The sequence below is a fragment of the Diadema antillarum genome, unplaced genomic scaffold, assembly GCF_040938485.1.
Source record: "Diadema antillarum isolate AM-2024a unplaced genomic scaffold, OU_Dant_1.0 seq00000662_RagTag, whole genome shotgun sequence".
NCBI classification, from domain to species: Eukaryota; Metazoa; Echinodermata; class Echinoidea; order Diadematoida; family Diadematidae; genus Diadema; species Diadema antillarum.
The window spans coordinates 1100386-1115703 of NW_027271574.1; the positions used below are offsets into that span (position 1 = coordinate 1100386).

Genomic DNA, 15318 nt, shown 5'->3' on the forward strand with positions numbered 1-15318 from the left:
CAAAAATAGAAGTTATACAGTCTGAATGCATAAGCATTAATGACTACTTTTTGGAACCCAAGATGTAGCTACACAAAATGGTGCAGCAGTATGCGCACTCGTTGAATTGGAGTGATACTCCATCTCCATTATAATCTCCGTCGTGTGAACAGGGATGACAAGACAAAAACACATAAAACAGCCAAAATGAATATGAAACTACTGTAATAAAAAAAGAGTACCAACGCTATACCCTCCAACCTTAATGGGACAGCATGATGGCTATCTTTGCCGGGCAGCCTTACACCGATAAACCGGGTAAGTTCTTGACCACTATTTATAATAATCGACTGATAATATAGACAGTTGATAGAGGGCAAAGCACCAAAATAGTGTTGCATCGGACCATAATACATTGTACATGTTTATATATTGCCGACAGTATCCCCTTCTCTTCAGAAACTATCCATCTGCAATTCTTCATATTCTTTTAAATTATCTCCCAACATTAGTCATAAATGTTCCATAACCACGATAACACTCGGATCCACTTGGATTAAATACACTTGAATCAATCCACAAAGCCTCAAGCAAACGCATCGCATTCGATTTTCTACACCTCTGTGGGTGAGGCTAGATTGTATATTACCAAAGCTATATATCAAACACAGGATGCACAAACCAGCATCATATTCGACCATTATAACACATGATGGGAGAAAACAAATCACTTACAAATTCATTGAAACTTTCCAGTCATCACTCTTTGAGCGCCCATACTATAACCATGTCTTGTGGTCCTACAGTAATGCAGGCAGCCTCCTCTCACAGGGTCACGAAGTGCTGAGAATGAATACTTTTTTTTAACCCCTTACTCAGCAATCTATTATCTTTGCACAATTTTATATTCATACAATTATGCAAACCTGTGGAATGATATATATATATATATATATATATATATATATATATATATATATATATATATTTATTTATTTATTCAGTTTTCTTTTAGCAGGGTAGCCTTTCAGCTCACTCGGAACTGCTCTGCCAAGGGGCCCTGCATCACGTACAAAATACAAAATACAATTTGAGTAAAAAAAATGTGAGTATACGCTGCAGAATTTTAAACAAAACCATATGACCAAAGCGGATTTGAGGGCACTCTGCTGGTGCTTTTAATACTTGATCTCAAAGCTATATATACTATATATAATTGATCACCCAATAACAATACAAAACGCCGCTACCGATACTTCACTTCACTTCACGTCATTTTGTATTCTGTTCGACAAGGTTCTCTGGCAGCCCTTCAAAAACTACATACATCATAGAGCTGGCTGTATGATTATGAGAATAGATCCACATTCTTTTGTTTCTACTCAACATATTCATGATATTTTGGACTAGAAATCTCTTAAATACCGCTATAAAGTAATATGAGTGTAATGACCCTCCTGGTGTCCATGGAATGATGTTCACTGCTCCAGACTCCGCAACATCCACCAGCCCTGCCTCCCAGGTTTCCAGCGCCAGCTCATACAACACTTCCGGGACCGCTTTGTCGTTGGTTATCGTGAGAAATGCCAGTATCCTATTCATCTCTCCAGGGAAGCGTCAAATAAATAAATCCGGTTCTCTTTTTTTTTCTGTTGTTGTTTTTTCCCTTTTCCCTTTTTACCGCCTGAAATCGACTACTCTGCACAACGATGAGTGAGAGCCCCGCATGCCCCACCGATCTCCATCGCCAGAAATCTAGCAACTATGTGCCTGAGAGCCTCGGCCATACGGAGCCGTTGTAACCTAACTGCTCAGTCCCTACCTCTTATCAACCAAGATTCTTCCATATCCAGTCTACGAGTAGTACCATGACATGCGGTAATTGGAAGGCAACCGATACCTCCATCCAAGCCATCAGAATGTAAGGAACAATCAACCCTCCTTCTCATTTTGTAATGTATACATGATTTATATTACATACTTTTTACACGTATTTCCAATGACGATTGTTATTGCCTGTTGAACAACTGAATACATTCACTGATATGACTCAGATTTGTGGTAATCTAGATGTGTTTCGATTGATTGTTTGTTTGGGGTTTTTTCTCTTCTTTCAGAAACTCAATAACTCCCCACAAACTTCATTAGTGCATCTTGCTTCTCGTAACGGATGTTAGTAGTTTCTAGTTGTTCCATCACTCAATGGACCAGTGTCATATGTAATATCTTGTATAAATATATCTACATTGAATGGAACAAATAATATTATACTCAGTGCATGCCACTTTAGCGGGCCCATAGAACCCGGCATAGTGCTGTCCATAAGAAGAAATTTCTAGAAGTTTTAACCAAAAGGAAAAGATATGCAACTGCTCTTTAAGGCCTCAAAAAGAAATAGTTTGAGTGCAGATCAGAAAACACAACACATCTATCGAGTGTTTCCGGCAGTTCTAACATTTGAGATTGATTACGCAACCCTGCTTTTGGTTAACCCCTTACCAGTTTTGAGCGAATATTATCAGAGGTTTTTTTTTTTTTTTTTTTTTTTTTTTTTTAAATCTTCTTCTTCTTTCTTTCATGTGACACTGCAGTTAATAATGGTTAGTTATTCCAGATTTGGCTATCCCTGTAAACGATAGTGATTATTTATGTCATTAAAATGTTCAGTATCGTTTTGTGACCCAATTCATTGATATGATTTTGGTGTGATAAATACTCGGAGCAGAGCCTCAACTATAATTATTGAAACCTCATCCATGATTTGTTTTGTATAAGGTTCTGTAATTCCATACTAGAGTTTGCCGAGCCACAGTATAATTACCTGCAATATTTTATATTACTTAATGTATATAATGTTTGTTCTGAGTTATACTCATGCATGGGTTGCATGGGTACGTTTTCACCTTATAACGCACAAAACAAAAAAAAATACTGAAAAACCCCGATTGGTAGACATTATTCGGATTTATGCATTACTCCTCTCCTGAAGTTTTTTTTTTTCTTTTCCTCTTCATTTCTTTTCGTGACAACTGACATAGGGCATTACCTGGGCCTTGCTTTATGTGTCACCAACTATATGCATGCTGAATTCCGTCTCTCATTCTGAATAATAGTCTGTGCCAAATGTGTTCTTAAAGGATTTTGAGGGGTGACTGGCCACAGGTTTGGCATGTTGTTTACGAGCAGCATGCCCTCTCATTTACACCTGCACGGATATGAACTGTTGTCCCAATTTTTTAGTATCTAAGAATCTGAGTCTCTAAGTCAAATCAATGATTTTGTTTTTGTTTTTGTTTTTTCATTGTGAAAGACACTGTATCCCCTCACGCTAATACTTTGAAATTGTTGCTGAGCAGGTGTAGTGTACTGCATGGTTCCCGGCAGTCTTATTATGTTGGTTGCTGTAACATTCTTTTACAATGAATGGGTCAAATGAATTATACTCAGTACATGCCACTTTAGTGGGCCCATAGAACCATAGAACCAAATGCTGAGTAGTGCAGTCCACAAGAAGAAATATCTAGAAGTTTTAGCGAAAAGCAAAATACATGGAACTGTTATTATAGGCCTCAACAAGACATCTATCAAAACACATCTATCGAGTGTTTCCGATAGTTCAAACATTTGAGAATGATTATGCAACCCTGCTTTTGGTAACTTTTTTACTGGTTTTGTATTACCAGAGGGCTTTTTTCTTCTTTCTTTCACGCTACACTCAAGCCAATAATCGCTGGTTATCCCATATTTGACTATCCCTGCAAACGATAGTGATCATTCATGTCACTAAAACGTTCAGTATCGTTTTATCCTGTTTATGACCCAATCTATTAATATGATTTTGGTGTGATAAGTATTTGGAGTTGCGTTTCAAGTAGTTTATTGGAACCCCATCTATGATTCGCTTTGTATAAGGCTCTGTAATTCCATAATAGATTTTGGCGAGCCTCAGTATAATTACCCACAATATTTTATCTTTGCTAATGTAATGCCTGTCCTGCGATATAGTCGTTCATGGGCTGGATGGGTACGTTTTATCTGGGCCTTGCCCGATATGACATCAACTATATGCATGCTGAATTCCGTCTCTCAATCTGAATAATAGTCTGTGCCAAATGCGTCTATAAAAGATTTTGAGGGGTGACTGGCCACAGGTTTGGCATGTTGTTTACGAGCAGCATGCCCTCTCATTTACACCTGCACGGATATGAACTGTTGTCCCAATTTTTTTAGTATCTGAGAATCTGAGTCTCTAAGTCAAATCATTGATTTTGTTTTTTTGTTTTTTTTTTTCATTGTGAAAGACACTGTATTCCCTCACGCTAATACTTTGAAATTGTTGCTGAGCAGGTGTAGTGTACTGCATGGTTCCCGGCAGTCTTATTATGTTGGTTGCTGTAACATTCTTTTACAATGAATGGGTCTAATGAATTATACTCAGTACATGCCACTTTAGTGGGCCCATAGAACCATAGAACCAAATACTGAGTAGTACAGTCCACAAGAAGAAAAATCTAGAAGTTTTAACGAAAAGCAAAATACATGGAACTGTTATTTAAGGCCTCAACAAGACATCTATCAAAACACATCTATCGAGTGTTTCTGATAGTTCAAACATTTGAGAATGATTATGCAACCCTGCTTTTGGTAACTTTTTTACTGGTTTTGTATTACCAGAGGGCTTTTTTCTTCTTTCTTTCACGCTACACTCAAGCCAATAATCGCTGGTTATCCCATATTTGACTATCCCTGCAAACGATAGTGATCATTCATGTCACTAAAACGTTCAGTATCGTTTTGTGACCCAATCTATTAATATGATTTTGGTGTGATAAGTATTTGGAGTTGCGTTTCAAGTAGTTTATTGGAACCCCATCTATGATTCGCTTTGTATATGGCTCTGTAATTCCATAATAGATTTTGGCGATGCCTCAGTATAATTACCCACAATATTTTATCCTTGTAAATGTAATGCCTGTCCTGCGATATAGTCGTTCATGGGCTGGATGGGTACGTTTTACCTGGGCCTTGCCCGATATGACATCAACTATATGCATGCTGAATTCCGTCTCTCAATCTGAATAATAATCTGTGTCAAATGCGTCTGTAAAAGATTTTGAGGGGTGACTGGCCACAGGTTTGGCATGTTGTTTACGAGCAGCATGCCCTCTCATTTGCACCTGCACTGATATGAACAGTTGTCTCAATTTTTTAGTATCTAAGAATCTGAATCCGCAAGTTAAATTGCTGTTTTGTTTTGTGTTTGTGTGTTTTTTTTTATTTTTTATTTTGAAAGTCTCTGTATCCCCTCACGCTTATACTTTGAAATACCTTACTTAGCAGGTGTGATATACTGCATGGTTCCCGGCAGTCTGATAACGCTGGTTGCTGTAACATTCTTTTCATGTACAATTCAATTCAAGAAAAGAGTTGACACCTCAGGGCCTCATTTCAATGCGTAGCCTGTATGGTTCATCCAGGTCACGACTAACGTTATACCCATTCCTTCTCAAGCCACAGCTGCCTTGTTTTCATCTTCACTTTCATTTTTCAATTTATTTAACAAACAAAAAATATCCCTTTTCAGCTCCCCCCCCCCCCTTACATGGTTTTCTGTGATGGTGTGTTCGCCTCGTGCTGGGTGTTGCTGATGGGTATAAGAGGAGTAGTGGCAATGCCACTAGCTGTGGCGGCTGTGCTCCTATACTGTATGGAGTCCATGGGGCATACAATGATCTTTGTAATTCAACTGAATTTTAGCTAAAACATAGCACAATGTACTAGTATTCTGTGCACTCGACCCGTTGTGCGCTCTGTACGATAGGTGCACCTCCCTGGTGGGTGCGCTTCCCGCTATGGTGTCGTTTTTGTTTTTGTTGCTTGTTTCCCCCCCCCCCCCCCCCCCCCCTTCGCGACTTTGGCGAGTGGGACGTCCCAATCCTGCGGACGCTGCTTATGATGATCAATGATTGAGCAAAAAAGTCAATACCATTTTTTGTTTCACTGATCTCATCTCGCTCTCATTCTCTCTGCAAACTTGAAATGAATATAAAAAAAAATAAACACTTATGTATATATGGAATAATCTTTTATTACGTTAAGCAGATAATTTGTTTCATTCTCTTCAATTTAACTTTAATTGATGTGTTGTAATAGTAGGGATGGGGTTGAAGAAAGCTTACGATGAGGTGATATCCGGGAAAGCTGATAGTATCAATCAGTTATACGCTTATTGTCTAAACTCTCTTATGAGATGTTCTGTATTTGTTTTTTGTTTTTCTTTGTTCTTCTCTGATTTCTTTTCCATTTTTCTCCTTCATGACATTCCCAGCGAACAAATATTCAGAATTGATTTCTACATCGTAGTTTGTCTATCATGACTTGTGAAGATATGACACTTATTGTTTTATTATGGCCAATAGGCACTTACTGTTAATATCACAAACTACAGTGTAGGTGCATACAGTAAACATCAAAGTTCTATTCGTGTCTCCCTTCGTCTCTCTCCTTCTCTCCTGATCCCCAAATAACCTATAAAAATTCATATTGATAGTTTGAATTATGCACGTGAATATATCTCGTATGAAAATGATATTTTTTGAATATCAAGGGAGCCCCCTCACTCAAATGCAGTCTGTTGTTAAATCCATGCTGATATTATTGCTTATGCCTCGTTTTGTATTGGCAGAGCAGACACAGGCCACGGACGTGTGTGCCCAATTTGATATCATCGGCTATGTCTTGTCTGCGTCCTTGTTGTTTCTCGTGTCTTGTCTGTGTCTCATGTCTATGCTTCATGTGTGTGTTTCTTGTATGTGTTTCATGTTTGTGTATATGCGTTTCTCTTTCTCTTCTTCCAGGTCTGTACATTCCTACATAACTACAATCTCCAGGTCTAGGTCTAAGTGGAACTTTTGTCGATTCCGGTGTGATTTTCTTTATACTTATGGCTAATCCAACATTTGTTTTCAACTCTGTGAACGATGATGAATTTTATGATACAGTTGGGCGCTCTTTTACGTCAGCGCAGGAAAACAAAACTTCCACCTTATATGAAGCATACATATCGAACAAACTTAATGCTTCAGCACAAGAATTTGAATATAATTTTGATCCTGAAGATCCTGTGCAAAGTTCATCATGTGTTTATCTGACTGTAAATCAGTATGAACAATATGTTATGAATAGTGATGATGACAATCTTTTGTTAGCTCATTTGAATATACGAAGCATAAGTAGAAATTTTGATAAGTTGCGATTATTTTTAGAAAACTCTGGTAATAACTGTTCTGTTATAGGTCTGACCGAAACATGGTTGACTCCCAATATAAGTCATTTATTTTCTATATCCGGCTTTGATTTCGTGTACAGAAATAGAAAAGAAAGAATGGGTGGTGGCGTGGGTTTAAACATCCCCAACAAATTTGAATATTCTATCCACGAAGAATTGAATGTCATGACTGATGTAGTTGAATCTCTTTTTGTTGAAATGGTAAACCCGAATGGGAAAAACATACTGATTGGAGTTGTTTACAGACCCCCTGGATCGAATCCGAATGATTTTTTGTTGTATGTACAAAATTTAATGCAGAACTCTATCTTTACAAATAAACATGTATATTTAATGGGTGATTTCAATATTGATCTTATGAAATGTAACTCCCAACATATTTCGCAAGAATTTGTAGAAACCTTAATGTCTGTTTCTTTATTACCGTTAATTTCTAAGCCGACCCGTGTTACTGACCGATCTGCCACTTTGATTGATAATATTTTTTGTAATATTCTCCCAATTCCCGAGTCTGGTATTGTTTTATCTGACATCTCTGATCATTATCCAATCTTTACACAAGTGCCAATTAAGTTATCTCCTAGGCAAAATAATTATCAGAGACGTCGTAAGATTACGGCCAATAATCTTATTAATTTGCAAAATAGTTTAAAAGATATTGATTGGTTTTTTGTATACAACAATACCGATCTTGATTTGTGTTATGATTATTTTATGAAAACTATCACTTCTAAAATTGATGAACATATTCCGTTTTGCGCAAGGAAAAGTTCTTATAAAAGAACTCCAAGACTCCCGTGGATAACCCAATCACTTTTAAGATCGATTAATAGAAAAAATAATTTGTTTTATAAATACAGGAGTAACCCTACGGATAAAAACAGACAAAAATATGTGACTTACAAAAACACGCTTACTAATTTATTGCGTTTACAAAAGAGAAAATTTTATGTCAACCAGATAATGAAATATAAAAATGATATAAAGAATACTTGGAAAACAATAAAAGATGTTATGAATACATCTAATGATGCATCTAGTATTTCAGAAGTACGATGGGGTAATACCTCAAGCAATGTACCTGCTGGTATGGCCGAAATTTTTAATGATTTTTTTGCATCGATTGGGAAAAATTTATCACAAAGTATCCCTTCATCTAATAAAGTGTTTTTTGATTTTTTAGATATACCTAATCCTAAAACTATATTCTTGGACCCTACGTATAACGAAGAAGTTATTGATATTATTAATAATTTGAAAGAAGGGAAAAGCCCAGGTTGTGATGGAATCGATAATTATTTGTTGAAAAATATAATTCTTCAAATAATAGATCCTTTAGTATATATTATTAATCTATCACTTAGTACTGGGCTTGTACCAAGTCAAATGAAGACTGCCAAAGTTATACCTATATATAAGAAAGGGGAGAAAAATGATGTCAATAATTACAGACCAATATCGTTATTAACTTCAATTTCTAAAATTTTGGAAAGAATAGTATATATCCGAACTGTAAAATTTTTCAATATGAGTAATATATTTACGAATTTTCAATTTGGATTCAGAGAAAATCACAACACCACCCACGCTTTACTTACCTTTGTGGAAAAGATTACACATGCACTTGATACATTCTCGCATACAATAGGCATCTTCCTGGACTTCTCAAAGGCTTTTGATACGATTAATCACGGTATACTTCTTTCTAAGTTATCCCATTATGGTATTCGCGGAAAAGCCTTGCAATGGTTTACGAGTTATTTATCTGACAGATTTCAATATGTACATGTGAACAGTTTTGATTCTTCTATGAAGAAAATAGAATGTGGTGTTCCGCAAGGAAGTTTGTTAGGCCCACTGTTATTTATAGTTTACATTAATGATTTTTATAGATCTTCAGATAAACTCTCTTTCATATTATTCGCGGATGATTCCAATCTTTTTTATTCCCACCCTGACCCTAATACTTTGATTAGTACAGTGAATGATGAATTGAAGAATGTCTCACAATGGATATATGCAAATAAATTGTCACTGAATATTGAGAAGACAAAGTATATGTTTTTCAGTAATTCTTTAGATAGATTACCAGGTAATGTTATATTTGACACTAATCCCCTAGAAGAGGTTTCGTCTATTAAATTCTTAGGTGTTTGTGTTGATAATAAGTTATCATGGAAGTGTCACATAAACAATATTTGTAAAGTAATTGCACGTAACATAGGCATAATGAATAGATTGAAATATTATCTTCCTTCTTCGGCTTTGATTACGCTTTATTCAAGTTTGGTATTGCCGTACTTGAATTACGGAATTCTTGCTTGGGGGAATACATATTCGACATTGTTAGATAAACTTTTTCTTCTGCAAAAGATGGCGCTCAGAATCGTTTTTAACCTTCATATCCGAGCACATACTGACAAGCTTTTCCTTGAGCACAAAATTCTGAAAATAAAAGAGTTGTATTTGTTTCAACTTGGTCAATTTATGTTTAATTACAACTGCAATCATCTGCCCAAAATATTTTATTCTTTATTTCACCGTAACAGCCACGTACATAACTATCCCACTAGACAATCTAAAGAATTTCATCTTCCCTTAGTTAGAACTGTACACACTCAAAATACATTTGTTTATACCGGACCCAGATTTTGGAATAGCTTAGATAATGATCTAAAAGAATCTGTGAAGTTAATTACATTTAGGTATAAACTCAAAAAATATTTGTTTTCTAAATATACCAGTTAATTCTGTTCAATGAAAAAACCCGTCATGTTTCACTTTTCCTTGAGATTTTGTAGTGTGTCCACAGACCTTTTCCATCCCTCTCCTTTTCCTTCTCTATTCTTCCCTGCTCCTTTTTCCTCGTTCTTCGTTGTCCAGTATCTGTCTGAGTGCATTTCCTCAAATTCTGTTGTTTCTGTGTATTGTGTTATTGTTGTTGTTGTTGTCGTCGTTATGTTTTTTTGTGGCCGATTGCATATCTTCCTTTCAGTTCAATTTTCCTGGCACACCTGGCCCCATAGTGTCTGTGCCACAAATGTGATATGTTATATAGTTTATACGTTTGCATCCTAAAATCCTAGTAAGTATTGTTCATAGTATCAACATCATTATATCAATGAGTAAAATGTACAATAGTATATAGAAGAATTTAAAATGAATGTGTCTTATTGGTATAACAAATTGGTGCTGTTGTTGTTTTGTTCCAGTGTTCCACGTTTTACAAGCGTGGCTTTTTTAGTGGAACACTGTTTTCCATCATTGTGATTATTTACTATTTTTGTTGCCATGACAAAGTGCATTGTTTCTTTTTTACGACATCATTCGTGTATAATTTATATTGTATTGAAAAAAAAATCCTTTATCGGATGAGTGTAAGAGAAATGAAAGAAAAATTGTATCACTTTGGATTATGTCAACTTTTTATTTTCTTTTCTTTGTGATGATGGAAATAAATAAACTATTGAAATTGAAAAAAAAATAAGATATTGGATAATTTTCCCAAATCATATGTCTGATATTATTTCTGGAAGCATTTTGAATTGCTCACTTCGAATCAGACTCTGAATGTACCTAAGCCAAATTCTAACAATTGCAAAATGACTTCCTTTTACAGGGGAATATCAGTGTATTATTAATTACTCAATGAAGTTCGTAATGCACCAGTCTTAACATCTATTCAAACGCTGTTAATTGTCTAGATAATAGAGTATTGTGATCATAAAGAAAACAAAAATGAGACACTATGATTTACCAAACGTAGCTTCCTATTTTTTGTCATGCTTCATTTGTGTGTGTGTGTGTGTGTGTGTGTGTGTGTGTGTGTGGTTTATTTTCTCTTCTTTTCTTTTCCTTGCTCTTCTTTTCTTTCCTTTGTTATAACTTCAATTCTATTTTCATTTCCATTGAATAAACAGGGAAAATTATATGCAACGCATTAACAGAACATATTTGTAACAATTTCAAAGAAAACGTACATGTGATCACGAGTAACAACATAATTTATTTTCTAAGGTACATACATATGCATAATACAAGGATTGGAATGGAAATGGAGGGTCCCACTAAAAAGCAAAGCTTTAGGGCTTGTTATGTGATAATAATAGACTCTGTCATTTTACTTGTTAATGTTTTCAATGAGTATTTTTATTTCTGATGCTTTGTATACATATTGTCTATCATTTTGTATTATAAATGTGGTACTCTGTAGAAGAACAGCTGTATTTTGCAAATACGGCTAAATGGGCAATCCCCCGTTTCTTCGTGCCGTATATGATATTTCTCGTAGACTGAAAATATCTTATCTGAATACGGAAATAAAACAATAGTAACAACTCCCCATTATCCCAGTGGCCATTTCCTCTCCCAAATACTTTGATCATTGAACTAAACACTTTCGATCTGGTCTGACACCGAAGCAATGCCATAGTGTGTAATGATTTCTTTTCTCGGAGTCAGTATTGTACAAACACAAAATAGTCACACTTTACGAAAGGAAAATAAAACACAGCATGTGCGCTACACAACTATATCTTTATACATATGCCGATTAAGTGTGACCAAAATGCTATGTGGACGTGATGGATGTCGCATATGCGGGGGGAAATGCAGTTTGTAAGGGAAAATCATTAATTCAATTTGCATCATTGGAACCGATGCCGGGATGTCAACTTAGAATACTCCTTATCATTCTGTCTAATTCTTTTTAGGGTCTACAGTTTTATTATGCTCAATATTATTTGTCGAGCTCGAGAGAGAACAGATATCGCGAATATGCATTGCTGAAACACTATAAACCCCTATAGAGAACTGTTCAGCATGTTACATACGTCTCTATTTCACGTGAACCGGGAAGGCGTTGACATGACGTCATTATAAACGTCTTTATTTCTAAGATTATGCTTCCCATGTAAACGTGATTAGGCCTATAGATCATGTAGATAAAACGTCGATCGCAATTGCACAAATTAAATCTTCGTGCATTTTGGGATTAGCGTTTTGAAACGCTGTCTATAATCGAAGTGAGCAGGGACGCAACCGTCTTTTGCACAGTGATAATCGCGTCTTCAAACACTGATTATGCAGTGTGGTCCCCTATTGATACTTGATCGGTGTTAGATTTAACACCCATGGTGTTAAATCTAACACCGCTCTTTTTGCAGTGCAAGGGTCACGATACTGCCGGGCTAGGACTCGAACCCAGTGGGGACCTCATAGGATGCACAGGAAACCCGCGCGGTCCGCGTGGTCTCTTGGCCACTTCAGCTTCTTTAATAGGAAAATTCCAGTCATACACTTGGCATGAAACATGAACGTGGTATTCTGGCAGAGGCGAGTACGTAAGTATAACGGAAACAAATATAAGGGTGGTAAGGGTGACATGTGTCTGCGTAATTATAAAATAATCAATCAAAACTGTCACGAATCCGACGACAGGATACTAATACTAAACATTAAAATTATTTGCACTCTCAGTGTTACCAGCTGAATAACGGAACGGCAAGTATGAATAGGGCCTACGATCACATGCAGCCTTGTTCATGTTTTCTTGTTTATTTGTTAGTTTTGTAAACACACGAATAAAAATCGTTCCGGTTAGGAACTATGAAAAGTAATACTATATGTGGGTGCTCTTCACTTTCAAACGGAGACCCCGGGTTTATTTGAATCCCGCCAAGTGCCTATCATTATGTCCGTGGACAAGATGTTTTACCCACCATGTCCCTTTGACCTAGGTGTATGAATAGATAATTGGTGCACCAACGCCGGGGTAATAATAACGGCATGCAGGGCCTTCTGGTAGAGCAGTAGGCCTACATGGCAACAGTGAAGAGGCTACCCTGGATGAAGAAGACGGTTTATTTACTATCTCGCATCTTGTAACTTGGAATCTTGTCGCAATATTAGCAGTTTATTTAATAGAGTGGACCGCAAAAAAGAAAGAAAAGAAGAAGATTATTGGGCGACAGAAATATTTAGAAACGCGCTTGAAAGAATACGAAGAGAACACAGCCAGGTGCGTGACCCAAACTGTTGAGGACTGTTAACCATGTTTCATTTGGGTTTTTTTTTCATTTATTTTTTTCCATCTCCAACAGAACTTGTAAATACATTTTTCCTTCCACATAAAATATAGATACATATATATGTGAATATTACAAAATATAATAAGTGGAATTTAGAGATATACAAATGACAAGGTGAAAAACAAAAAAAAAGGCACAAAAAATCTGAAATTACGAAAATGCAGGAGATGGGAAGGAATGCTGAAGAAGCAAAGCTTGTAGGGTGCATTTCCCCCGAACATATAGTAACATTTTATTATCATATCATTGATCTTTTACTTAACACATGAGACGTAATTTACAAAAAGAATTACACAAACTACAGATAAAAACCTAACTACCCCTAGACAAATACCCAGACAAATCCACTAAGTCGCTGTCATGCAGAAACTCAGAAACTAGAACAGGAAAAGTAAGACAGAAAGATGAAGAAGAACTGATACCATGGTTGGAAAATAGGAAGAAAAAACAATGTCGATTGAGAAGATGAAAAGTGATGAGTGAACGGAGCCGCTAAGTCATACGCATTAAGTGAAAGTCAATATATTTTTAATGATGATGTTCGAAAGAATTTTTATAATTGTCTAATAAGAAATTCTTCAACTTAACTTTAAAACAATTCAAACTTGGGGCCGTTTTTATATCATCATGTTTGCATACCTTCCGTTCAAAAACATAGTCATTACCGTAGCTCACCTGGGTCCCATTTCATAAAAGATGTTAGGATAGCAACTCTTGCTGGAATGGCAACTTCCCATAGCAACAGCGAATCAGGAAGATGGAGACTTGTCTTTACCATGACAATTGCCATTCCAGCGAGAGTTGCTATCATAGCAACTTTTTATGAAATGGGGCCCATGTCTTTTTCACCTGTCCGAGCTTGCGAATTCATGGGGGGGGGGGGGGGCACTTCACACGAAGGGTTTTGTTAGACAATGCCCCTGGAAGCGCAGCTGCATGACTTTATACCAGCTACGCAAAAATGTATACTAGAGTACATAATGTCACATGACCATTGCATAACATGGTTTATTTTGCTGTAATATTCCTTTTTTTATCTTCGCTATTTAGGATGCTTAGTAACCTTCGAATCCCCCCAGCCCCTAACAACCCCTGACAGAATTATTGAATCTCATACCAACATTTTTAAAGAGCAACGTGGCTGTCGAACTATAAAGAGGGGTTTATGGGTGTCTTCCCTCTCGATTTGATAATCCTCGGAAAAATAACATATTATATCCAAATAGGAAATAAGAGGCTGAAGAGGTACTATCGCTTTGTTTTCTTTCTACATTCTGGCAACCTTTGCATCTCATAATAGCCCCATCTCTCCGTAGCGTTTTAGGAGCCCATAGCAAACTCGCCTCCTCGTCAAAATTCTCGTAGATCAAACAGTCCAGATACAGATGGTGATAAGTGCTTATTGCAGTGACTATTTGCGTTCGGAATCTTTACTCCGCTGTCCTGTAACCTTTGCATTTCATAATCGACTCAAACATAATGGTCGTATAATACATTTAAGAGCCATAACTAAACCGTCTTGGTATTGCTTTACGAGATTTGTCAGGTATATAATGGAATTAGGCATTTTCTGCACCAGTTCTGACAAGATAGATTCACTCTGCGTGTTATTACAACAAACATGATGACTTTTTAGGAGAGAGAGATTTACTCATGATATTGAAAAGAAAAACAATTCATGTTTTATGTCATCCAGACCATAGCACCTGGATTTACGAAATACAGTATGTCCCAAAAAAAAAAATTACAACGGGGCCCTCCGCAATGATATCTTTAAAAATAGTGAATCAATCTAAATACAAATTCAGGGTATGAAACTATAACTCATTGCCTACATCTTACAGAAAACCCCACTCGATTTGCTTCAGTGGTCAAAGAGAAATACGGAATTTTGTAGAGGATGTCGGGAATCTCTTCTGTTCAAGTTCTGTCTATTATATTTTAAGACCCTGAAGTAGCATT

General features: G+C 36.4%; 1 protein-coding gene across 1 annotated transcript in view; it reads left to right on the forward strand.

Moving 5' to 3' along the window:
- Nucleotides 1-257: 257 nt before the first annotated feature.
- Nucleotides 258-15318, forward strand: part of LOC139736694 (equilibrative nucleobase transporter 1-like) — a 35482-nt gene continuing 20421 nt past the window's right edge. Inside the window, exons 1-2 of the mRNA XM_071647441.1 lie at nucleotides 258-297; nucleotides 1470-1555. Of these exons, the coding sequence (XP_071503542.1) occupies nucleotides 258-297; nucleotides 1470-1555 (126 nt within the window). The remainder of the gene's footprint in view (nucleotides 298-1469; nucleotides 1556-15318) is intronic.